Below are 27958 nucleotides of genomic sequence, written 5' to 3' on the forward strand. Positions count from 1 at the left end.
AAAAGTGATAATAAGATTTATGAATTGTTATGTTGCTATATTAATAGTAAAGGTACATAAAAATTAATATAGTTGTATCAGGGCTGGGAGGGTATCGCAGTGGTAGAGTGCTTGCCTTGCAAGCACTGGGTTCGTCTGCTCAATACCACATGAGCAGAAAAAGCTGGAAGTGGTGCTGTGGCTCAAGTAGTAGAATGCTAGCCTTGAGCTGAAGAGCTGAGGGACAGCACCCAGGCCCAGAGTGAAGGCTCCATGACTGGCAACACACACAGACACACACACACACACACACAATCAAAACAAAACTAGTATAGTTATATTAAGCTTAAAAGTTTCTGCCAGTTATTTATTCATCAGACAAGGGTCTAATATCCAGAATATACATAGAGATTGAAAATTAAACTCTCACAGAGCCAACAATCCAATTAATAAATGGGCTAATGACTTAAAGAGAGACTTCTCAGAAGAAGTAAAAATGGACAATAGACACATGAAAAAGTGTCCAACATCTCTGGCTATAAAGGAAATACAAATCAAAACAACATTGAGATTTTTACCTCATCCAAGTTAAAATGCTCTCTATCAAGAAAACACACAAATAATAACAGATACTGATGAGGATATGTCAAAAAAAGGGAACATTAATGTAATGTAAATGTAAATTTGTTCAGCCACTCTGGAAAGCAGTATGGAGGCTCCTTAAAAAAAATGAACACAAAATGACCCGATAACCCAGCAATTCACCTCCTGGGCATTTATCCTACAGATTACAAATGAGGTTACAGTACAGCCCCCAGCACAATCACATTTATTGTAACACCATAGCCAAGATAGGAAATCAGCCAAGATACCCCTCAATGCATGAATGGGTCAAGAAAATGTGAGAGGTATGTGTGTGTGTCTACACACACACACAGGAATTTTATTCAAGCATTAGAAAGAATGATACTATACCATTTGAAGAGAAATGAAAAGACTCAGAAGAAATTACACTAAATGATATAATTCAGTTGCAGAGACACAAAAGTTGCATGGTTTTTCTCATGTGGAAACTAGAACTAGCCTATAAACCAATAAATAAATACATTGGATGGTATGCAAGTGTATACAGCTGAAAGATGATAGATTAAAGGGAGAGCTCAAATAGTGTAATTCCTTAGACAGGTAAAGTCAAAGCCCAACAAAATAAGGAAATCTGTACTTGTAAGGAATGGGTAGGGCCAAGTAGAGAAGGATAGAGGAATGAAGGAGATGGGGAGGGGAGAATGCAATAAAATATGCCAGGTATATACCACAAAATTAAGAAAAGCAAGAAAGGAGTGAATAGAGAAGCGATGGGTAAGAATGTTGAAATGGGGCAAGACACACTGTATGCAGAAACTGCTTTGCTGAGAGGAAACTCCTTTGTACAGCTACTTAATGATAATAAAAAGATAAAGTAGGATGGCATAAACAGAATAAAAAAACTGATGAATAAACTATAATACTCGTCTGACTCAAATTTCAAAATGACTTTAAGAATATGGTTTTAGCTGGACAAGGAAAGTCAGTTAATGGTTTTTGAAAAAAAAAGTTATTTCAAGTGTTGGTACTGTTTATCTGGTTGGGGTATTTAGTGTGGAAATGCTGAGAAAAAGCAAAAGTCATGGCTCACATTTACTAGGGGGTAGAGATTTGGAGGACTACAATTTGAAGGCTGCCTTGGCAAAAAATTAGTGTGTGGTGTGTGTGTGTGTGTGTGTGTGTGTGTGTGTACATAAGTAAAAGGATTGGAGTCAAAAGTCAGACCCCAGAAAAAAGTGAGAATCTCCCACAAAAATAACTGAGAAAAGAGTGTTGGATAGTATGGCTCAAGTGGAAGAACATGTACCTAGTAAGCATGAGACCCTGAGTTCAAATCCTAGCACTTCCAAAAATGGGTCAGATGCTGGTGACTCATGCTTATAACACTAGATACTCAGGAGATTGAAAACTGAGGATGAGAGTTCAATGGCAGCACATGCAGACAAATCCAAGAGGTTTTCATTCTCCACCTAACCAGCAAAAAACAAATAAAATAAAATAAAGAACCACCCAGAAATTGAAGTATGGGTTAATGTCTGCCACCTGAGAAAAAGCTGGGCAATGATGTTCGACCATGAGACTCTAAGTTCAAGCCCCAGAACTTGCACCAAAAAAGTTAATTAATGAATTAAGGAACAGCAGGTTTAAAAAGAATGAATGGTATTTTCAATTTGGGAAATAATATGCTTAATTCATATCCATTTTTTGGCATTCAATTTATCATCAATTTATTCACCTAACTAACTATAAGCTTTTTGTATTTTTTTAAACTGTTGATGAACTTAATGTGACTAATTACTGTTACAGTTGTGCAACCTTTCAAAATGTAAGCATATATAGTAGAGAAAGCTTTGCAAAAGAATACCACAAGGATCTGTATTCCCAGGGGATTGATTCATGGGCCCTTCACAGATACCAAAATCCATACAAGTTCAAATCCTTTATTTAAAATACCACAGTATTAGCAAATAACCTACATGTATGCTCTTCTTCACTTAAAACACCATGGGATTTTTTAAATAATATCTAATACCATGTAATGTTAGAAAAGCATTTATTGCACTGTACTGTTTAGGAAATCATGTCACGAAAAGCCTATATATGCTCAACACAAACAAACCCATCATTGATGTTAGTGTATCCTTGTGCTTAGTGAAATCTTGGATGCAAAACCCTCCAGATACAGAAAAAAAGTTGCAGCCAAAGATTTTAAAAAGTGAAAATAAATAAATCTTAAAAATGCCTATAGCTAAATAAAGAAAATGTCCACATATAAATCTCATTTCAATAGCAACTATTAGTTTGACATTGTATATTTGAAATTGATACTCTTTATCCACTTCTGTAATAATAGTGTTTACATTTTCATTACATATAATATATACATCGCAGGTGAAATTAAAGGTCACACTTGTCAAGTAGAAAAGACCTACTTATGTTTATATAAAATATTTCCTGCTTTAAATGATAATGAATACTGATATGCCAATAATACAAATAGTATTTTGAGTACACACCACTGCTATCATGCTATTCCTTCAATAGGAACCAGTGTTTAGATGGGCAGTAAAGCCAACCTGAGTAGAGCATTAAAAGGCACAGAGAGCACGTTGCTTTAGACAAGTCTGAAGGGTCTGAATATTTAGTTCACATAAGTCTGGATACACTGGCAGGTGAGACAGGGTCCTGGGTGCATATGCATCTTCAGCATCTCCAAAGGGTCAATTAGACGGAGTTCAAACTCCTTGGCCACAGGTTGAAGTTGTTATACATCAGTTATTTTTCCATTTCTCTATGTACTAAAATGTACAATTCTATAATCCAAAGGTTGCCATTATTTTAGTATTATGGTTTTTCTCATTAATAAATTTGCTTTCCTTCTTCCAATCTTTCTTTCCTTCTTCCTTACTTTCTTTTTTTTTTTTATTTTTTGTCATGGGGCTAGAAATCAGGGCTTGGGTGCTGTTTCTTGAACTCTTGGCTCAAAGCTAGTGCTCTACCACTTTGAGCTATGGCTCTACTTCTGGTTTTTGTGTGGTTTGGAGATAAGAGTCTCACAGGGACTTTCTGCCTGGGCTGGCTTTGAACTCTGATCCTCAGTTCTCAGCTTGATGAGTAGCTAGGATTACAAGCATGAGTCACTGTCTCCAGTCTTCTGTTTCAAATTTAAATTGGCTCACTGACTCTTTTTATATTTAGTCTATGTCTATCTGATCTGTGCTCTTCATCTTTTCCTGACATAATCTGATTAAAGGGAGCAACCCTGACTTTGTTTTTATATTGGAAAATATATTTTTTACCTTATACCATAACTTTTTTAATTGTTAGCTTTTACTATCAAGTTTATTACTTACTTATTTTAATATATTGCTTAATTTTTCCATAACTTAGGATGCAAAATTGAATTAGAAAATTAGAAAAACTAGAATATTAAAGTATTTAAAAATTAGAAAATAGTTCACATATATTTATATATTTGACAGTACCAGAATATTATCATTTACTTAAAATACAGAACAAAATTCATAAGGTTGACTTTTATTACTATAAATAATCATTCTGAAAAGTAGTATGGTGTTTCCTCAAAAGACTAAACATACAGCTTCCATATGACCCAGCAATTCCATTCCTGGACATTTATTAATAGACTCAAAATAAGGCCACACTAAAGCCATAGCACCACTATGTTCAACAGCATTGTTTACCATAGAGATATGGAATCAACACATATGCCCCTCAATAGATGAATGGTTCAAGAAAATGTTGTATATACACAATGGAATTCTATGTTTCTATCAGAAAAAAATGATATTTACCATTCATAAGGAAATAGAAACACTTGGAAAAAATCATATTAAGCCAATAAAAATTATAGTAAGCCAGACCTAAAGAAACTTAGGTTGCATGGTTTCCCTCATTTGTTGTAATTAGCATGTGCCTATAAATCTACAAGAAAATACACTGAATGATAATTAACAGAAACATACACTTGGACATGACAAATTATACAAGACTCTAGACATTTACACAGTGAAAGCAAAGGGGGATATTCTTAGGAGTTGATCACACAGGCTCAATAGCTATGTGCATATGTTCATATTAATAATGTTCATCAAAATGAACTCCAAGAAATGGAATCATGAGAGTTTGGGAGTTTTGTGGCTTTTGTTTTTGTATTTGTTTGCTCCTTTGTCACTCTTTTTGACTTTATTCTTGGGGAGGATAAGGGGGAACACAGAAAGGGTGGGACAGAAGGTGAACAAGTGCAGCGGGGGACTCTCTAGACATAATGTGGAAAATAAACTACATCTTGTGGGGGTGGGAGAATCAGGTGGAAAAAACTGGGAAAAAAATGAGGGAAGAGGTGACACTGTTCAAAAAGAAATACACTCATTATCTGACTGTAAACCTTTACAATAACAGTAATAATAATAATAATAATCTTACCCTATGTTAACTGTCATTTTTGTTAATAAGGTGGACTTGAAAGGATTCTGACTACTAAAAAACTGATATTTTATTGCACCGCCCAGAAATTTTAGTTTTATAGTATTTAGTAATTATTTTACCAATAATTTAAATGACTTAAATTTTATTTATCTCTTGAAGATTTTCCTCGAATGAGATTGAAACATTTTAATTGTATTATCAAATATCTAACTTATTAAGTTTTAAACAAGTTTCTATGCATTACTATTTCACTATTTCTATATATAATTATTTCAATAAATAATGTTTTTAAAAGATAAGGAAGAAATTTGCATAATTACAAATTACATAAAATGTTATTAACATTTATACAATATTATAATAATTACCATCAGAATATTTTATATAATTCATTCAACACAATTTACAATGGTGGTAAACTGACTGCAGCATGGCTCCGGGGTGAGTTGTCATTTAAGCAAAGTCATTTCAGAAGGCCCAGAGGGGCAAGAGGTTGGTTCAGTGGTAGAGAGCTTGCCTCGCATACATGAGGCCTGAGTTTGATTCCTCAGCACCACATAAGCAGAAAAAGGCTGGAAGTGGCCCTGTGGCTCAAGTGGTAGGGCGCTAGCCTGGGACAGCACCCAGGCCCAGAGTTCAGGCCCCATGACCGGCAAAAAAAACAAGGCCCAGTGTATGCAGAGCTGAGATTAGGGCAGGCGGCAGGCTATAAGACAAGGAAGGTTTCTAAATACCATTATTCTTAAATAATTCTTAAAACACTTTGGTTAAGCCTTGAACCTCATTTGATTTAGTACCTACATCTGTCAACATATTTTAGGATTTCTTGCTTATTAATTTTGTTTTTAAAAGAATATTGGTAAATATTAAGATAACTAACAGCAAAGATGAAAATCACTTCTCTGGATAATAATCTAATATCTATTTTCAGTATTTAGATAAAGCTTACCAAGAAATCAAATGCTCTGCATAACACAAAAGGAAAAGGTTCTCAACCTTGTCTCCTAAGCAACTACATTTCATGCAATTCATTATACTTTTCACAAGAGAAAAAATTTTAAAACTTTCACAAAGAAATTGTAATCTGCTCTTTCTGTTCAGTTGGTTTAAATACATAGAGCAGGTCTATCCATCATGTTCTGAATAGAATTATTAGCATTGAAACTAATGATAGAGTTATTAGTATGGACAATACTACTTTTACATAGTTCACTGGTTTCACATAAGAGCATATTAGAAAATTGTAGAAATAGATATATCATTTCATTAAGTGTTGTGTTGTTGTTCAATTTTCCCTGATTCACAAATGCCAACAAATGCAAGCAGATTCTATGTATTCCTACATCAAAATTTCATACACAGTTGTGATTACCAGGTCAGAATATGTTCCAAATTAGTGCAAGGATGAAGAGATCCTATAATTTGTCCCAATAGGTAAGCTTTTTTCCTTAAAATTTTTTGACAAAATAGCCCAATTTAACGTAACAACATGACAGGAGTTTATGCAAGAATTATTCAGACACAAGTTACCTCCAGATCATACTAATAATATGATAAAAATAAAATGTGGAAGAAAACCTGCCTCAATCTCAATGTTTAGAACACAACTATGCAATGAAATAAGTGAAGTAGGGGTAAGAAATTATGTCTTTTTGGTGCATTTTTAGTTTTATTATCTTTGAGTATTTGTATGGAAAAGTTGCCATCTAACAAAGCAGTTTGTGCATACAAGGTATCTGAATTCAAGACCTTTCATACAGAGCTCCAAAGTAAGCAGTACAAGTCAATTATATTTCATATTACTGGCCTTGAATAAGTCAATACCTGTCCTGATGGTATAATCACTACCTCATGCACCAAATATATAACCTTCACATAACAAAGGTATTTCACTCTCAAACTGGAGGGTAGTGTGGATAATGTTGATAGGAGCATCTTGTTAGATTATAAAACAGAACTGGGAGATGATAGAGCAGAGCCCAGTGTTTCAAGCCCCAATAATCAAGTTACTTCTCAAAATCTAGAAATTAATCAAAGAGATCAAATGGGCACAGAATAAAATAAAAAAGTAGAGGAGTCAGAAATCCAATGAGAGGCTAGGGAATATGTAAAAACAGATGTCTGAAACTACAAGGAGAAGGCAGATATGAAAACGTTCAACACCAAAAATCAAGAGGGGAAAAAAACTACCTATAAAACCAGGCAAATAAGATAGGCTGTGTGAACAGAATTTCCCTTTATACTTTCTGATGTAAATAAAGTGAGAGTAAACTAGCTACCATATGAATGGTATTTTTAGCTACTCTACCAGCACAGAGTATGTCGATTATGATTATGAGTAAAAAATTTACTATAGCCATTCATAGATAGATACTTTCAGACATTGGGGCCCAGTGTATTTTGAAGGACAGTTTGGCATTTGGTGATACTTAGGTTATAACTGTGTAATAGATTTTGCAACATGGCTATGGAATTATAACTGTACAGAATGCTTTCATGGTTTGTCCCCTCCAAAGTTCTTGGGGATTTAGGAATAGACTGGGATTCAAACAATCTGTCCTCTGGGTCCCTTCAATGTATGTCCTCCATATTATGTATCTAACAGCAAGAAACGAAAGGGGTTTTTAAGGAAAGGGATCATCTTAGGTCACTTGAATACTTGCAAATGGAAAGCCAATATAAAATGAATTCCAACTCAAGGAACATGGGCCAATACATTAATATGTGTGATTGAGTCACTGAATCCTGAGTATAGTGAGTTCACAAGCAAAGGCATAAGAGAACAAGAAAGGTAGGGTGGTACTAGATTGTAAGGAACCAACTGTATCTTCAAGGCTTTGAAAGTAATCACAAAGATTTTAAAGCAAAAGTTAGGTATCAGATCTTAATGTTTAAAAAGACTACAAAGATGGTAGTAGGGGGGATAGTTTCAATTTGAACCAAAGTCTAGAGGTAGAGTAATCAGCAGAAACTTACTGGAAGCCTAAAGAACAGTTGATGGATTCTGACAGAACTGAGTAGCTGAACACAAACATTGAATCATACTGATCAATTAAATTCAATAAATAAGTAGTAAGAAAGATGTTTCAACCATGAGCATATCATCTTAGGTTGCTAAGTGGAAGACAAAGATTTATGAAGAGATAACACTAAAATAGAAGCAAAATGGTGAAGGTAGAGGAATGGGTCAGTTAAAGCAGAACTGATAAACTGGAGACGCCTCACAGACATGTGGGTTGGATGTCCTACTTTATGAGGTACTCTGAATTAATGATTACTGCCTTGGGATAATGTCAGTAGTTTTAAATTAAAGTTGAACTCAGAGCATAAATATTGTTATGTGGGTTGAGTGTGTAAGTCTAATAAAAGTTTTTATTACTTTCTGTTAGAGTGTAAAAGCAGTATTAATATGGAAAAATGAATGATATAAAATGAACATAAGAATATAATCTTAATAAAGGCCCCATAAGAATTTTATAAAATTGGTTTAAGATTTAAATATATCATTATAAGCAGTAATGTTTATAACCCATTTATCATAAAACTGTGAATAGTAACAAAAAATATAGGATACTATCCAATATGCTTTTATTTTGGAATGAATGAAAAGCTTATGTGAGGAACCTCATTAAATTATGGCAGAAATAGTAGGGTCTAATGATAAAATCACCAGTGTCATTCACCCAGTCAAGCCAATCCTGATTATTTAAACAGAATTATATGAATATACTGTTGCATGAAGTACTAAATAAATTATTATAGACAACACAGGCTTGATGGGTACTTGTTCTAAACCACCTTCCTTGACATTCTGCATTATAAAGATGAATTTTTACTTTGAACTTCCATTTTCCTTTCTATTACACAGTTGGTAATAGGAAATACCAATATGTAATGAAAGAAGTTGGAATGAGAGGTGTTTTCTGTCTTTAATGGGACATTATTAATGCATTGCCATTACATGGAAATAGACCTGCCTTATCATAATAATATACTCCAGAAAAAGTTTTACGCAAAAACTAAATGTCTTGATTTTTCAAACTATGTCCTAAGGGACAACAAGCATAACTTCATTTTTTTTACCACCCTTAGTTAATAGGTAGGATTTTTATGCATTGTTGGCACTACGTGTAATTGCTATATATAATTATAATATGCCCAACAATGCCTTCTTGTAGGTCACAGTGGTTATTACTATGAATCTAGATAATTAAAAGGGAATGAAAAATGATTATAGCCCCAGAAGGGCAACTGTCGGTCTGTAGCTGAGTCTATGAAACACTGGAATTGAAAATGCTTTTCACATCATCTATGATCAAGCTAAAAGTTGACCAAAAAAACCAGAACACCATCTAGAAGATGCCAAGTGGCCTCAAAGCCAAAATGAATAATCAAATTTGGTCTAAAATTAAAGACAGATGCAAGAGTACTAAACACAATCTGAAATAAAATGAAAACTGAGCCTGCTAATTATTGTATTTACTCATGGAACATATCTTCAAAAGTATATAGCTCACTAAAATGAATCCTTATCTTTACTGTAAATTTAAGTGCATCTCCTTTCTTAAAAGTTAATCATATAAACATTTCTGAATTATTTGCTGAAAGTTAACTAGATGTGTTAGTGTTTTGGTAGTAAATTATAAAACCCATATAATATATCTTTAAACTACAAAAGAATAGAATTATCCTGTGAACTTCATATAAATAATGATTCCATGTATATTATCTGCATGCAATCATTATCATTCGTAAGAGAATTATTTGAAGACTCAAGTAACTGTAAATTCTTTCTATTTGATAATCCCAAAATTTAATGCATACCGTCCTTCTAATGTATTTTTTTCTTTGGCGGAGATGTAAACTTTACAAAAACCATATGAGTTTATGGTAATTACACACCTATTGACAGGAATTTCAGAGTGAAAGAATAAGGAATAAAAATGACCTCTGCACTTGGCTTGCATATGCTCATAGAGGGTGTGCTTTTGTAAGAGTGAGGAAGAATAGAAGAACAAGTTTGCTGAAAATATACCAGCTTATTTTTTGGACATGATAATTCAGCAGAGCTTATCTAACAGTCTAGCTGGGAGGAGGTGTCAAGGGATGGATATCACCACAGGGAGAGTACATAGGAGAATGGAAAAGGCCGTTTAAGGAAGTGTAGTTTGTGAAAAGGTGAAGCTGTGAGCTGCGTGGAGGTGTAATCTATTAATCAGGAATCCATCCCAAGAGGAGCAGCTCTTTGAAAATGCTGAAGGTCATAAGCATGGGATTCAGCAAGAAATCCGGGTGTGCTAATAGCAGGATAGAGAGGAAACACACAATGGTCAGCAAGCTGTGTCTTGACTGTAACTGAGCGTGATCACAGGTGGCCAACAAGGGAAGTGACCATTTCAGAGGAGAGAGAAGGAAGGAAACTGCCCTGCTGGGAAGAATGGGAACAGAAAGCATGAGCTCAAAGCAGAGCATGGGGAAAATACATGGGTTTGGTTTGGAATTGTTAGGATAAGAAAGGAATTTTTTTTTCTCTTTAAAGTGATGGGAGTTGCTGAAGGGACTTTTCTAGACTAATGGGAGCCACCCTATAAAATAGTAAAAGGATATCTACCTAAATCAGAGTTTAAAATTTTTCTTAGCCTATCTAATTTAAAATCCTTCTGGCTCCTTAACCTATAAAATTGGACTCTATAAAAATGAAAATGAGAGAAGTGGTTCTGTGCCTCAAATGGTAGAGCACTAGCCTTGAGCACAAAGAGGCTCAAGGACAGCACCTAGGTCCTTAGTTCAAGCCCAGGACCAACAATAAACAAATAAATAGATAAATAAAAGAAAGAAATTAAGAACTTTTAAATTAGCATAATTTAACATGCATTTGTTTATGTCCTCACTAAAAAACTTAGTGAAATACATTTTAGTAAATCCATTTCTTCCACAAAAGACATAATTAGAAATTTTCATAATTCAACTTGATCTAATTAGTTATTTTAATATTTAAGTTTAAAGTAATTATCCTAGGTCATGTTTATTGAGAGAAAAATATAAGATTCTGGCTTAAAACATAGGTCATTCAGGTACACATTATTGGTGTACTGTGCAAAAGTCAATTATTTCTTTTGCATCTTTCCTTAAAATAATCTATGGTCTATTTATTGGTCCTTGCCTTAAACATACCTGCTATAAATTCCTTATGATTACAAAGTGTCTAAGCTTCATGTTTAGGTATATGTGTGTGTTTATGTATGTGAATGAGTTATTATGTATGAGTGACAGAGAGAGAAAGAGAAAAAAGAGAAAAGGAAAAAAGAGAAAAAGAGGAAGAGAAATAAAGAAGAGAAAAATAGGAATAACAATAACTAAAATACAAAGGTCTGAGATTAGTGTGCTTATAGCAGAGGAATGAATCTTGGTTTAATTCTACAGTAAAACATTACTGTTGACATTCTTTTCATTATTATTTCTATTACTATTATTATTTGTGTGTGTGAATGAGTGAGTATGTGTGTGTTGTGTATGTGTGTGTGTGTGTGTGTGTATGTGTGTACTAGGCCTAAGTCTTTAACCTAGGGCCTGGGAGCTGTTCCTGAGCTTTCATGCTCAGTGCTAGTACTCTACCACTTGAGCCACAGCACCACATGCAGCATTTTTGGTAGTCAATTGGAAATAAGAGTCTTACGAGCTTTCTTGTCCAAACTGGTTTTGGACTGCAGTCCTGAGATCTCAGCTTCCTGATAGCAACAGTTAGTTATAGGCATAAGCCACTAGCACTCAGCTTATTGTTATAGTTGTAATAGTAAGCAACATATATCACAGCAGAAATACTTTTCTCTGATGGTGCTTGATAAAAATCAATGACTTCATAGCCATTTGAAAAAAAACTTCCCTAAAACAGCATAGAATCGAATCAATAATTATTTTTCTTAGATACTTATTATATACTAAGACACAGTATGCTGTGTGAGTATCTGTATATATGGGGAATATAATCCAGTATTAAAACTAAGAATAGAGATTATTAGAATTTGCAATTAATATTATAGTCAGCTGACATTGATATCAGAATGAGACAAAAAAGAAAGAAATGGCATGGTAAAATAAGCAGGGGGGACACAGGACAAATAAGAATGGTAGTATAAGCAAATAATGATGCAAACTGGAAAGAAAGTAGATAGGCAAAATGAAAAAAAATGGCATATGTAAATGAGTGTGTCCCAAAGTCACAATTCCATTGTCCTTTAAAATGTGATTCCTACAAGACTAGAGACTATTTTTTCTAATAGAGATTCATTTTTTGTAATGGCTGACCAATAATGCTAGACTCTTTTCTCCTAATGGGCTCACTAGTGAAGATTATGGCAGAGAAATTACTCCCTGAATCGCAGTGGTAGTTATCAGGACAGCTGTCTTTCCAGAGGCTGAAAATGAATTAAGCTGAATCCAGATTTTGTCTTTGGCTGAGGCATTAAACGTTTGTTTCTCTTCTCTATTTTCTTCTTCATTGCTGGACTGGCTTAGGAAACCACAGCTATAAGAGCCAAAGTGGTGAGCTACTACTTTGTAAGGCTATTGTGTTTGCTACTGTGATGTAATTAAGTATTAATTATGGAGAGGAAATATGAATTTGATAAACTTTTTTTTTGGTCGGTCATGAGGCTTGAACTCTGGGCCTGGGTCTGTCCCTCAGCATTTCAGCTCAAGGCAAGCACTCTACCACGTGTGCCACAGCACCACTTCCGGTTTTCTGGTGGTTAATTGGAGATAAGAATCTTTCCTGCCAGGCCTGGCTTTGAGTTGCAATCCTCAGATCTCAGCCTCCTGAGTACCTAGTATTACAGGCATGAGCCACCAGCGCTGGGCGAAAAACAGAATTTTTGTTGATGAAAACTAAACTTCTGAGAAAAGAGCTGAGATCATCATCTGAGTATCTGAATTTTATTTTTTAAAGAAACCACAAATTAAAATTGAAGATGGTAGAGCAAACGTAATTTATGCAAGAAATAATGTGTGGGATTACAATCAACAGAACTTAACAGTCATGACCATCAAAAGACTGGTGTAATGACACACATATACCTGTTTTCAGTCAAAGCAGAAAATTAAGGCGTGCATACATTATTTCTATGGTTCCCTTTACAGACCTTTTAAAGTCATTAACATACTGGTTTTCATCATGACAACTAAGATCATGCAGGTTAAGTACTACATATCATGGGTAATCTTCTTGCTACTAAGAAATAATCAAACAGTAAGGTTTATAATGATGATGATGATGATAGTAATGATTATAGGACATGAATGAGACTATCAAAGAAGGGCTCAGTGGAGGTTAGGAAGGAGGGGATACAGAAAGGTGATAGCATCAAAGGACATTCTAGGTATACACATGAAAACTGCACAATGTAACCCACCTAATATATTTAAACAAGAGAAGAAAAGAGGAAAAGAATGGTAGAATGAACTTGTTCATGGTGTGCTTGTACAGATATGCCAGAATAAAAAAAATCCCTTACTAAAACTATGCCAGCTCAAAAATGAAAATACATAGTAAGAAAGAACAGAGGAATTATCACAGAAGAAATAGAAAGAAACTAATCACAGGCAAAATGTATGTATATATGAGAATTGGTCTGTGACATCAGCTGTCCTTATGTACAAGAAGAGTGACCACCAAATATTTGTTTCCTATATTTATACAAACATAAGAACTTTGCTTTCTGTGTCTAAATGCAAGAATATAAGTGTTTAACCATATCAAGTTGTTACTGCAAGACACTAGCAACATATGCAAAATGATCTAACCATGCATATCAATACAAGCTGACCAGTTGCTGAAATGTTAACCCACTGTAAAATTTATAAGAACTTATATGCACAAGTTTTCTCAGAAATATTTTCTCTAAAAATCTGAATACTATATGATGAATTTATGAGATTTATAATAAGTCGTTCATGAACATAAATGCATAAAACAAAGAATTTAAATCTCAGGTAAGTTTTTGTCTTTAGCCAATATGATTACAGTTCACCAAACTATGGTCTACAAAAATAACAGGATACATTAACAGGAAAATAAGATAGTGCTAAAAGTAGTACATAAACAAATGACATGGACAATTTCTGAGATATCATCTTTAAAATAATACTAGAAGCCTTTCAAAGAGATTTTTCTAAATTATTTTGAGCCAGAACAATAATACACAATAGTGCTCTTAGTCTGTACTGCCACCAAGTGACTAAACCAATTTATTTAATGTTGTTCAATAGCTATTGCACTGCTGAAGCAAGAACTGGAAACACTAAACAACTTGAACCATCAATAGGTAAAAGAGCACCACAACTAGCACGAGAATGAAACCTCAAAAGCACTAATAAAACAACAGAAATCTTACCAGCTCACTGGAAGTTCATGAAGTCTAAGAATGTTACTCAGTTTGTAGTCAAATTTTGCTGGACAGGGATTTTCTTTACATAAAGTCATGTCTAGATTTGGTTGCATATCTATGGGAAATTCTGAATCCTAGAGAAAAAAAATACAGCAAGAGCTGTGTTAAATACCTGTAACACTGTACACACTGGTATTGTATTGTTTAATATTAAATTATATCATATCTATTACTACTATATTCTTCTATAAATGTTACCTTAAATTCTTATTATCTTACTTTACCTAATTTGAGAAAATATACATGAAAGATTAAAATTCAAACGAGGGACAAAGCCATTTCATAACCAACTTTAATTCTAAGCTGCATGCTATGTGTGAAAGTTTACTTGAGACCCTTCTTTTCATGAATTCCAGTGGAGCCCAGTATAGCACCATTTTTAGTCAAGTTTGTCAACTGACATTTTCGATGTACTTTCTACTCCAACAGTAACTTCAACACGCTGTATATTATTCTGACGCCTCTTTTGTCTTCTGGGACTGATACACTTAAAAGCTAAATAACATTTCTTCTACTTTTTAAAAAAGTTACTAGCATTTCCATTGGTTTAATGTTTGTTATATCTATTTTCTAAGTTATATTTATTTTAAAGGTATTTGCTAAAGATAAAAGACCCCTGTCATAGTCCTTTAAGTCACATACATTAGAATCCACTTCTACTTGTTGATTACCAAGAAAACTCCATATGCCATTCAAATTCCACAAGAAAGGAACCTATCCTCAGTGGATAGAAGCCATACTATGAGTAAGTGTTCAATGCTTTCTAATGGGTGGATTCATTGCCTAACATGTGAATCTTTAAAAGTGCCTTGAGAAATAGAAGCATATATTCCGTTTTGTTCTCAGTAATTCATTCAAACCACATTTATAAGTATCAATTTCTCCTAAGTGATATTGTAGGCATGAGAAACCCACCAATAAACTAAACAAATAGATAGACACTTTTTGCCCTTGTGAATGAATAGGAAATACCTACAGAGCTGGAAAATGATAAAAATCCATTTTCCTAAATAATTTTTCTGATGAAAAAGTATTACATCTGTAAAAGTTTTGTGCATTTCCTACTATAAGGAAATAAAAGAATCTTAGTGTCACCACCAAGATGTAATCATTATTATTGTTTTAATTGTTTAACTCATTATTCTTAATTTTAATTGTTCAACTCATTTTCTCTTTCAATGATTCAACAGTTGGTATTTATCCTCCGATTTTCATTTAACTATAACTTAATTTTTCACATCATTTAGTCTGTTCTGAAAACTAATTATTTTAACATTAGTATATACTATTTTATGTAATATTTAGTGGTTTAGCTTATTGTTGCTCATGCTACGTAGAGTTCATCCCAGCCATAACTATCATTTCCTTAAAAGACTGAGATATGCAAATAATTCAAAACATCATTTGAAAAAAAGACATGGTAGCTTGTTCTAAAGAAATGTTGAGCTAATTTGTGGCACAGTGTATAATTCCACACCATATCCTTGTTCACAGATTACATGCAATCACACACTGAAAATAGCACATTCATTCACCAAGAGTTTATTTTGATTAACATTTATTGTTTTCTACTTAGTGGAAGGCACTGAATTTGATTCTTATACTGTAAGAAAGCAAAAGAAATAAACACATAAGTTGTATCTACAAGGTGAAAATCCTATGAGGAAAAGTAGCTGCCAAGTCATATATTCAATTATTTGTCTTTTTTCATGTGTTAATTGAGTAGCTGGCACTTTAAATTATATTTCTCTTTTCTTTCTTTTTCCAGATTACATATTTATATTTTTCATCTACTTTCTTATTAATACAGTGGAATTTCATTTTAATAATTCTGCTTCATTTGGAAACACAGGGAGCATAAATGATTATGTTGGAAAATATATCAAGATAGATCAAATTTTAGTATTATAAAAATTTTTGACCATAGAAAAGTATCTCAAACCACAAGGATATTTTCCATGACAATTTTGTGATCACTGATAAACAAATCATTATTTAAAACTAATAAAATAAGGCATTTAATATAATGTAAGTTATATCACTTATTTCTCTAGCTCAGATCAAAATAGGAAAAATAGCATAATAATTGAAGATCAACTTAAAAGAAGATTTACAAGAGCAGCAAAACCTCAGTAATAGTCTATATAAACATGGTTTTCTTACAGAGGCAAAGCATAAACTCCTATATCACCCAGGCAATGTATAGAAACTTTACCAGAGACAATAGCCAATAAATGGGTAAACAGGATCAGTGAGGTAAATGTGGAATACACTAGTAAAGACAATGCACTCAGGATAGAAAAAGTAATATAAATCTTTAAGCTATTCTTTAAAGCTGTATAACCATTACCTTTTGTTTGCATTGGCAAGATACAACTGGCAGACATTGCTAAGCTCTTAGTAATGGCTTTGATTGTTCAGTGGTTCTCAAGTCAGACTACACATTGAAATTTCTGGGCAGCACACCAGGCCTATTGAATAATAATTTCTGAGACTGAGTCTCTAACACTTCCATTTACTGTAATGTTCCCTGTGTAAAATACAGTAAAGGATTGAAAATCATGGCTTTCACGAATAATTCAGCTCCACCCTATAATAGTATGTGAAATCAGGCAAGGTATTTAATAAATTTTATAGCCATATTTTGGTGTCTATAAATTATAACCCAAACTATACCTGTCTCACAGGATGCAGTGAAGGTTAAGTGGCATAATCGTTGTAAAGCTTTCATCACATATTTGGGACCCATGTAAATTATTTAATTATTTAAGAAACAAACAATTTCTGCTCCTATTTTTATTCATTCTGTAATTAGGGGCCCATGTTAATTCCAATTTATAAGTAAATTTATTATAAACCGTTCAACATGCTATTTTAAAATAATTATGTATGGAAGTGGCGCTGTAGCTCAAGTGGTAGAGTGCTCGCCTTGAGCTAAAGAGCTGAGGGACAGTGCCCAGGCCCAGAGTTCAAGCCCCACAACCGACAAAAATAAAAAAAAATAAAATAAAATAATTATATATTAATCGACTTATAGTTTTAATCTTTTCCTGGAATACTAGATAAACCAGCCTTCATTCTCCTATGATCCTACTGTTCAGAGTACCAGTCCCATATCCAGGCAACTATAGGCCATCTGTTCAAGTACCAATGATAGTGCAGGGCTTGCCCTGTTGCTCATTTATGATTACTTACTGCTAATATTTAACCATAGAAAAAATAATGGTTCTTTCTCTTCACTTGAGCAATTCATCAATCAGACACTCCTGCATCTATCTATCAATATGGAGAATCTAATTTACTGGGCGCCCCTCCACAAGAATTCCAAGTAACTAAGTTTCCCCCAGGCCCTGAATCTATGGCACTTGACCCAGCTCTGTTTTTGTTTCTCTTTCTTTTCTATTGATCTAACATTGGTAGAAATTACCTCAAGCAATTTTAATTAGAAATTGTTCACTCAAGCACACACTCTACTCTTTGTCAGGTCAAAAATATTAACTAGAATATGTTTGTTCTACAGCAAAGACTCAAGGGTCTGTCACAAAACAACATAAATTTTAAAATATATCATTGATAAACGTAGAGTCAAAATATGCAAAGGATGCTAAAGTGGGAAAAACTAACAAAACTATTGGACCAGAGGGTATGCAATCATCATTAATTGAAGATATGATAATGTTAATTGATGAGAGATATACAGAACTAAGTGGATGAATTAATTGCAAATACTATGATTATGTTGAGAAGGTAGATAAAAATTAGATAGAAACTGTAACTACAGGGAAGGCATTTTATTATAGACAAGAACATCTGAGAAATTATAAAATTCAGTAAACTAATGAACTGAAAATATAAAATAAAAAATTCAATTAACTTTAACGAGATAAATACCTAATAAAACAATAATAAGAAATTGGTTAAGCCTAAAAATGAAAATTATACTTTCTTCATGGATGTATAAAACAATGTCTGAGTAGTTTAAGTATTCTGTGGCCTGGAGTCTGTGGATAAATACCCCAATAAATTTGGCTTAAATATTTAATTCAATTCAAATCAGACCTTGAATGTGAACTTAGAGGCTTTTCTGTTGGGCCATCAAGAGCTGTTTTTATTGATCAATCATGTTGGGAAATGATCTGATTTAATCATGGGCCATAAGGATTCATTTTAAAGTTAGAAGTTTAAAAGATTAATGTTTAAGTTAGGATTCACATAAAGGAACATCCTACTGGAACCTATTTTTTCCATATCTTAATTCCCAATGTGAGGAAGAATTTACCAGAAGTTTCCTTCTGGTTTCTATACCCTCATTATTATTATCACTCAAGTGGTCCTTTGCTGTCTGACAAGCTCACCACATCACTCCTTGTGAATGACTGACAACTGACATTATCAGCAAGACTTGATGGAGATAATTGACATTCACAATCTAAGAGTGAAAAACGAGGTGAGGGAGGGAAAGCCTTACTTGTCCATTCAAGTTCTTTCTTGACCTTTCAGTTTGCTGGCATTAAGTGACCTTATAGGGAGAAGTCTGATACTTATTTAGGAAATGTTATTTTCCCAAATATATTTACACATTCTTCTTTATTACTTTAAAGTACTATTGTGACCCTTCTCTATGATTACATGAAATAAAATAGCTTCACTGTGTTTTTAATCTATCCCTGAGATATTAATTCAGACATTACTCCTATCAAATTATGCTAAAGCAAAAAAACTAACAAAAATAAAATATACAGCCCTAAACTATCACTTGTAAACTACACTACCTCATCACATTTTAAAGTATATTTCTTGACTAAATTTCACTCTTGAAGTATAAATTACTAATAGAATAGTAATAAAAAGTTTTCTTGATTTATATTTTACTCATATTTATATTGCTATAATAACATTTTTGGTGAAAGGAATTATTACTTTAAGAAATACTGGAATACTACCCTGAAACCTAATATAAAATTGGCATGCAAAGAAATAAAGGACTTCTAAAGAAGTATACTTTTACTATGTTGAGTAATGATAAATAGCATTTTAAAACTAACCTCCATTGTCCAGTTTTAGTGGCTCACCAGAGCCCATTCTCTCAGTAACTCCATTTCTAAAAATGCATTCTAGAAAGTTTCAGACCAGTTTCCAGGAGGAGGAGTGAGTGTGTGTGTGTGCGTGTGTGTGTGTGTGTGTGTGTGTGTGTGTGTGTGTGTGTGCTAAAAATACCTAAATGCCAGTAAAAGGAAGTTAGTTTACTGTATTACAGAACACCAGCAATCTAAATAATAGAACACTACCAAGTCATTAGTAATTTTTGGCAGGAAAAACATTTTCAGAAATAGAGACAAGTGTTCACTAAGACAGAGGACATACATACATATTGACATATATGTGCAATTAGAAGGAAGTCCAGTCTTGAACCACGTAACATTTTTTGTCAATGATACAATTTGGACTACACAGACAATGGTGATCCCTTAAGATTATGAGCCTGAAAATTCCTACCGTCTAGTAATGTAAGAGTTGTTGTAGTGTTGTAAAGTAACCCATTATGAGTGTGTTTATAGTGGTGCTTATGTAAATAAACCTATTGCATTGTATTAAAATATAGCACTTACAACTACATATATTACATTTTATTTGATAACAATAATGACTTTCCTAGATGATGTATTTACTATGATGTACTTTTACGGCTATTTTTAAATTTTTATTGTAAGGGTGCTGCACAGAGGGGTTTGTTACATAAGTCAGGTATTGAGTACATTTTTTTCTGAAGAGTGTCACCCCTCCCTCATTTTCTCCCTGTTTTTCCCCCCCCTCCCCCTTAACCCCAAGTTGGATAGTCCATGTCCAACAGAGTGTCTAGTGAGTATCACTGCTGAATTAGTATCATTATTTTAGAGTGTGTTCTTTTTCCTTATAAAATGTGTGACCACATTCTTCATGTTCACTCAAGGCCTTGGCTGCATCAACACATGACCTGGGTTGATTGACAGGCATCCTCTAGATATGTGTAAGTACACTCTATCAAGTTCTCACAGGGATGCAATTGCTTGAGGAGGCATCTCTCAGGATGTGTCCTTATATTAAAGTAACACATGCTTGTATGTCAGAATATTAATAGTGACTAACTCTGCATGCTTTTTATTTTATATGAATTTAATTTCTTTATTTTCAAAGTTTTCTATAAGGAATTAAGATTACTTTTAGCACTTGGAAAAACATGGAATTAAATATGTATATGATTTAGAACCAGCATTTTAATGAAATGAGTAACTTTTCTCAAGTTAATAGTTTAAAATTCCTTCCCTTTTAGCATAGAAGGGCTTTACTTTTATTATTAATCTAGGTCTTGCTTAAGCAATTATATATTCTAATCATGACTAGATTTTTAAAAATACATTATAAAGTCTGTGTGGGAGAGTAATCAGATATTTCAAGTTGTATATTCCACTGATAGTCCATAATTATCAAATAACATGATTATACATCAATTCCAACTTTACATGTTAATAAAATTAAACATATGAATTAACAGCATCATGATACTATGTGATTTATAAATCACCTCCTTCCTACTAAGCATATGCTTATAATCTGAATACTGTCGAAATCTAACAAATGATACTGACTGAAGTTTCTGAGGTTTCCTTAAATAAAGACCAATTCAGCACTCAGAAGTTGAGTTGTTTTAGATACAGTTATAAATGTCAGAGTGTAGCCTTCTTGAAGTTAGGTATGGTGTGGCCCTGTGATTTTCTTGACCAAAGAAATACAAGAAAAAGGAGCTGCAAGGAGCAAATTTAAAGTGCAACACGTTTTGCCACTCCTTTACTTGTTTTTCCTGATAATAAGGGATCTAATTTCATGCCCTCCTCCACCAGACTGTGTTTCTAGATTAGAACCAACAGAACTCTTTTGCTGATCCACAACATCCACATAATATAAGAACGATCTGCTTTGCTGTACTAAACCACTTAAATATTTGAGTTAGGTTTCTATGCAAGTGTCAGAATTTCTAACTGATGTAGACAAGGCTATACATCCAACAAAGTTGTCCAGGGTTCATATTCTACTTTCATTGCCAGACAAGTTATCTTAGTATTGGTTGAAATCCCCAAGCGAAGTGTGTATTCCAGTAGAGTACCAGAGCTTATTTCATTTACAAAAATCACCTAACGGACAGTCATAATAAGCTTACATTGCAAAGCAGAGGATCATCTATATCCTTCTCTTGTAAAGACATTTCCCAAGAAATGAGGAAAATGATCTGATTCATTTATATTCCCTTGGCTCAAATTTCCTTTCTGGGAATGCAAGACTCACCCAATGACTTTCTGTTCACCATACACATTTCTAGAGGGCAGCCAGCTGGCACAGCTCCTGTTTCTGGCACAAACAGCACACAGCTGGGTTGCTTATCTAGTTCTTTGGAATCCATCCTGGTGGCTCTCATGAGCCTAAGCAAATGCTGAGCCAAATTGAAGCAGTATTCAGGGATCAGAGGTCACTCCCACAGCATCTAGTTATTGGTTAGGGTAGCAATTAAAATATATAACACTACTTTAAAGAGTGGTTATAGCAACTTTTAAACTACTTGAATGTGTGAGCAGTTAACTGAAAAATTAAAAAGGAAACAATGGAAAGGACATTTATCAGCAAAGAATATAACCTGTTTAGGTTTGAAATTTAAAGCACTTCTCTTATTACAAGTTTACTTTGAGGTTGAATGAAGATATCCCAAACCTGTAATACAACATACCTAGCAGTATGTAAGCTAAAGCTGACTGAAGTGAAAGTTTCTGTGACTTTTAGATTCTATCTGTCTCACTATAATTTTCATTTAAACAATTGTGTTATCTCTACAAAGCAGACACCAAGAACAAGCCTTTTAAAGGTTAAATTTTCCCAACAATATATCTGACCCAAAAGAAATTGCTCAATTGGATGGTTTGTCTACTAGCATTGACTACATAATATATTATCTATTTGTTAGACTTCCAAAGATAAGAGAAAAAAACATGAATTTTTATTATTGAAATTTTAGCACAGACTGGCTATGTTAAACTAATAATGACAACTATTAGAGTTTATATTTTTTGCTAATAGTTTTTGTACAATAAGGCAAACACCTAAAAAGTGTCAGTTATATGTTATATGTAAAATAATCTTTGACAATAAATTAAAACTTCTGGTTTGGTTGCACAAAATATATTGAAAGATACAGTAAACAAAATTTAAAACACAGGTAAGAAAAAACACATGGAAGTTCAATAAGGAATGTGCTACAAATATGACAGAAGTGACCATTTGTGTCAGTACTTGGCACTAAAACAGTACTGGACAATGCTTTATAAAAACCAAGTTCACTTGAAAATGGTGATGCTGTTTTCAAGAGTTTTACCAAATTAATAGTATATATGATCTCTTTGAGTTCTGGTATTTCCTTCAATAAATGTCAAATATTTTCTGATTTGTTTAGTGGCTAGAAAGTACATATCATTTTCTTTTCATTTTACAAAGTTCTTTATTGCTGCTTGAGCATATATAACTTTTAGTAATTTTTGCTTCTTGAGATCCTTTCTGGCTGATTTTTAAGCCCTCAAATCAGTGAAATTGTATTTTTTCAGTTATTTTTATAATGGATATTAATGTAAGACTTGAAACTTGAAACTACTATAGTAAAGAATAGGAAGTTGACATTAGACAGTAACTTCCTGAGCAGAATTCCAATAGCTCAGCAAATAGGAGCAATGGTTGAAAAATGGAATTTCATTGAACCAAAAAGAAGCTTTCAGAAGACTCAAATAACACAGAATGCATGAAAATATTTGCCAATTACACATATGACAAAGGATTAATCATCAGACTCTCCAGGTAGCTCAAAAGAGTAAACTCACAAAGAATCAACAACTGAATTAACAGATGACCAAGAGAAGCACAAATGGCCAAAATATACACAGAAGGAAGCTGAATGGGTGACAAATGCAAATCAAAATGGACATGAGATTCTAACCCAATCCAGTCACCATGGCCAACATCAAGAACAACAAATGTTGGCAGTAAGGGAAAAAAAATCAAACTAATATCCTGTTGGCAGGACAGTAAATGAATGCAAACACTACAGAAAGCAGTATGGAGCTTTTCTCAAAAAACTAAAAATAGAACTACCCTTTGATCTAGCAATGCCACTCTTAGTATCTAAAGAAATGTAAGTCATGATTTAATAGGGGTAACTGCAGACTCAAGTTCACTAAAACATTATCCACTGCAGCCAAGCTATTGATGCAGTCCAGATACTCTGCAATTAATGAACAGGATAAAGAATATGTGTGTGTGCACAAATACATAGACATATATATGTGTGTATTTATACACACATACATACATAGATGCATAATGGGATATTGGTAATTAATGAAGAATAAAGTTATGAACTTTTAAAGCAAGTGGATAGGTTTGGAGACCATCAAATTACAGTAAGCCAGTACAGTATAGTACAGTACAGTAAGCGAGGTTCAGAGGATCAAGGTCACATGTTTTCTCTGATATGTGGATGTTAGTGCTGTAAGATAAACATATACATAAGTAGATACAGATAAGTACATGGAAACACCTACATATATACATATTATATATGCACACATAAATATATCATTATATATGTACAGTATATGTATGTGTGACAGACCATGTTAAACCCTAAAAAGCAATTAGCATGTGCCTTTTTAACTATATTTTTCTTATCTCTGAGTAGTTGTACAAAAAACTTGCCATTCAACAAAACAGTTTATAAATACGATGCATCTTGACCAATGTCACCCTTTTCAACATTCTCACAACATACACTTAAAAAAATGAATATTGCTGGGAGTGCGGGAAATCACACCTGTAATTCTAGCTACTCAGAAATCTGAGATCTGAGGTTTTTGGTGCAAAGCCAACTCAGGCAGGAAAGTGTGGGAGACTCTTACCTCCAGTAAACTACCAAAAAAGCCAGAAATAGAGCTATAGGTCAAAGTGATAGAGCACTAGCTTTGAGCACAAAAGCTTAAGGATAACCTTGAGTTCAAGCCCCAGGACCAGTACACAGGAAAGTGAGTATAGAAAGGTAAATTATGTCCATTCTTGGGTGTGCATATTAGTAGTATAGAGCAGGGGGAATGGAAATGGTGATAGAAGGTTGATATATCAATATATTTTGTATCCATGTGTAATAGAACAATAAGCTTGTGAAATTGGTTTGGGAAAGAGAAGAAAGGAGTAATGAGAGTGACTAAAGGAATGAGCCAGATCAAGGTATGTTGTATGCATAGATTGATGTGTCAAAATGAAACTCCTTGTACCACTATTTGATGCTAATAAAGTTTAATAAAAGGGATTCATTTGCACTAGTGGAAAGTGCTTAATATCCTGACTGATGGGCACTTGCTGGACTTTCTCTGAATGCATGTCTATGGCACTATGATAACATGTTAACTGAAGATTTCATTTTTCAGTGGATGTCCCCAAGATTATCTGCTTGTAGCTTGATGATTTAGAGTATTGTAAAGCCCCATATAAAATACTTTCACTCTAAACTTCTAACAATATCTGCTATTAATATAATCTGCAGCATTTAATCTTATTTTTATCAATCTACAATTCAATTATTCTTATCTTTGAATCTTAAATGTTGTGATTGGCTATCTAGAGCCAAACTCAAGACATCAGAAAAACAGGCATCCAAGTAGACAATTCAGTAGGCACTGGTGGCTCACATCTGTAATACGAATTACTCAGGAGGCTAAGATCCAGAAAACTGTAATTCAAAGACAGACAAGTAAAAATAGAGTCAGGAGATTCTATTCTCAAAACAACCAACAAAAAGCTGATCTGGAGGTATGGACCAAAGTGTAGAGCTAGCCAACAAGCAAATTACACAAGTGCAAACCCCTTAGTCAAACCCTGGTGCCCATCAAAAAAGAAAAGAGAATATGATAATTCAAATGAGTTAATTGGTAAGTGTGTGAACATATATATATATATATATGCATAATATATTTAATGTATAGGTAAATTCTCAAACATAGAAATAAAATCTTCCCTTTCACTAAATTATGTTTCCAACTCTCTTGATGCTTTTTGAAATATTCATTATTATAAACATATTTTTCTTTTCCTTAAGAAAAACAAAATATGGAGATCAATATTTTCTTCTTAATTCAACTGTAAGTACAAGAAGGAATATGAAAGTCATAGCAAAGCCACAAGCTTTGCTGGTGAATCATCTTTAAAGATGGAATACACACACAGTGCAGGTCCTGTGGGCTTGAACTCAAGGTGTTGTCTCTGAGATTTCATAATCAAGGCTAGCACTTTACCACTTGAGCCACAGCTTCACTTCTGGTTTTTTGGTAGTTAATTGGAGATGAGAGTCTCATGGACTTTTCTGCCCAGGCTGGCTTCAAACCACAATCCTCAGATCTCAGTTTCCTGAGTAGCTAGGAAGACAGGTGTGAGCCATCAGTGCCTTGCTGGAATAGTTTTTGTAAATACAAAATGTCATTAGTTCCATGTCCGCAGACCCAACAACAAACGTTTTATTAGAAAATGTGTACTCATTCATGCAGAATTTATAAAAGTCTTTTGCATATTTTCCTGTATTGACTTAGATAGTTTCATTTTGCCATAAGATTAGACTTAAGACAACAAAATAGGTTAAATGATTTGCTTATTAAGATCAGAGTGATTTGAAATAAACAATTTAATTTAAATGCAGTAGTTTGTTATTCTTCAGTTATTCTAAGACATGTTCCAAACCAACATAACAGATTATTTCATCTTAATACAATCAGGAATTTATATTAATTATACTAATTAAATTACATTTAAGGCTTAGAATGAGGTATCATCTACTTCTAAGGATTGTGCTGATATTCCTTTGTAGCTGAGATTGTCAATCATAAATGACTGGAAAAAAATTGTCCAGATGAAACTAATCCTATATTATTTGCATAATTATGTGGGTTCTGATTAGTGTAAAATAGTGCTTCAACTGTAGAAATTCTATATTGCAACCCAAGAAATCCATCGATTCTTTAGAAGTATCCTATGGTAGAATATTTGAAGCTGAAAAGTTAGTCTCCTAAAATTTACCACATACTCTGTCTTTTGTTCATTTATCACGAATGAATCATGATCACTACTTTTAAGTAATAACTGAAGTCTCAGGCTTTGAACATTTTTCCTACCATCTCATTGATGACAGATGATCTAATGTTAGCCAACAATTTTCTCGTCTATAGGTACTTCTACTGAAATGCGTTTAGTCATCAGAAACTATACCTAGATATATACATACATACATATGCATGTACATATACATACATATCATTTAAACACTGAATTTCTCCAGAGTTCATAACTCCATTTTCTTATTCCATATCTGTTCCTCTAGCATGTATATCTACGCCTAAGGCTTATCCTAATGTACTTTTGTTGTCTTTTATCTAAGTCTACCAAAATTTCCTCAGGAATCTAAACAAGTCATCAAAAGCTCACTTTTCCATGGCCCACGTTTTGGGAAAGGCCTCCAAGCTGATGGAAAACAATGTCTAGTGGCTGAAGAAAAAGGCTGGCCCAGAAGCCCTGCCAGGAGAGACGCAAGGCTGGCCTGTCTGTGGCGGGTCAGCCACTAGCCTGATCCATTTTACCTCCTGCCTAAGTGGTGGGCGTCCGGGAGGAGACAGAGGCGGAGGTCTGTGCAGGCCGATAATGCATGAAGGGTTCCGGCTGTTTTCCGAGGTCCCGGGACTCGGGTGCCTCCCCGCGGTGGCACCAGAATGCTTTCTGCCGGCCCTGGAAAGGTGCAGGCCGTTGCGCTGGTTTTGCATCTTCCGTAGGGGGCCTCGCGCTCCTCGTTGCCCAACTGGCAGAAGCGGCTGGCCAAGGCTCCCCAGAGCCACATCCTTGGGGTCCTATTAGAGCGCTAGTGAAATGTAGGTGCCAGAAGCCCACAGATGCAAATTGGCCAGGCGATTAAAGTCTTTTGAACTCGGTAAAAGTATTTGTGGCTACTCTGGAAGCTAGAGGTTGGTCAGCAAGAAAATACCAAAATATAAAAAGAAAGGAAAGCGACAAGAAAAATAAATATATATGAGCATACTATATTATTATATATTATAATTACATTATTATATATCATAATTATATAGTATATATATTATTTTAAAAAACAAACCAAAACCGAAACCAAAATGTTGGCTGGTCTGGAAAGCAGAGAAGCCTGAGAAGATGCCCAGGTAGCTGCTAAAGAGGAGACGGACAGCTGGAGGTCACAAGGTCTCTGGGTCCGTCCAGCACACTGTTGAAGCAGGAGACACCTCGGAGGGATCCACTCCCATGTTCCTCATTTTGTTTTTGAATGTTCACATTAATTAAGCACCATTATTTACATTCATGATCAAAACTGATGGCGCTTGCCAGCCCGTCTTCGAATTATGCTCATGTTTCCATTCCTCCCTCTG

The 27958-nt window shown here is 34.0% G+C and overlaps 1 protein-coding gene across 2 annotated transcripts in view; it reads right to left on the reverse strand.

Moving 5' to 3' along the window:
- Positions 1-27958, reverse strand: part of Spag16 (sperm associated antigen 16) — a 775603-nt gene that overhangs the window by 656199 nt on the left and 91446 nt on the right. For both annotated transcript variants that reach the window (XM_042679127.1, XM_042679126.1), the window contains one exon: positions 14403-14530. In XM_042679127.1, the coding sequence (XP_042535061.1) occupies positions 14403-14530 (128 nt within the window). The remainder of the gene's footprint in view (positions 1-14402; positions 14531-27958) is intronic.

The sequence above is a fragment of the Dipodomys spectabilis genome, unplaced genomic scaffold (assembly GCF_019054845.1).
Source record: "Dipodomys spectabilis isolate Male_0828 unplaced genomic scaffold, ASM1905484v1 ptg000051l, whole genome shotgun sequence".
Lineage (NCBI taxonomy): Eukaryota > Metazoa > Chordata > Mammalia > Rodentia > Heteromyidae > Dipodomys > Dipodomys spectabilis.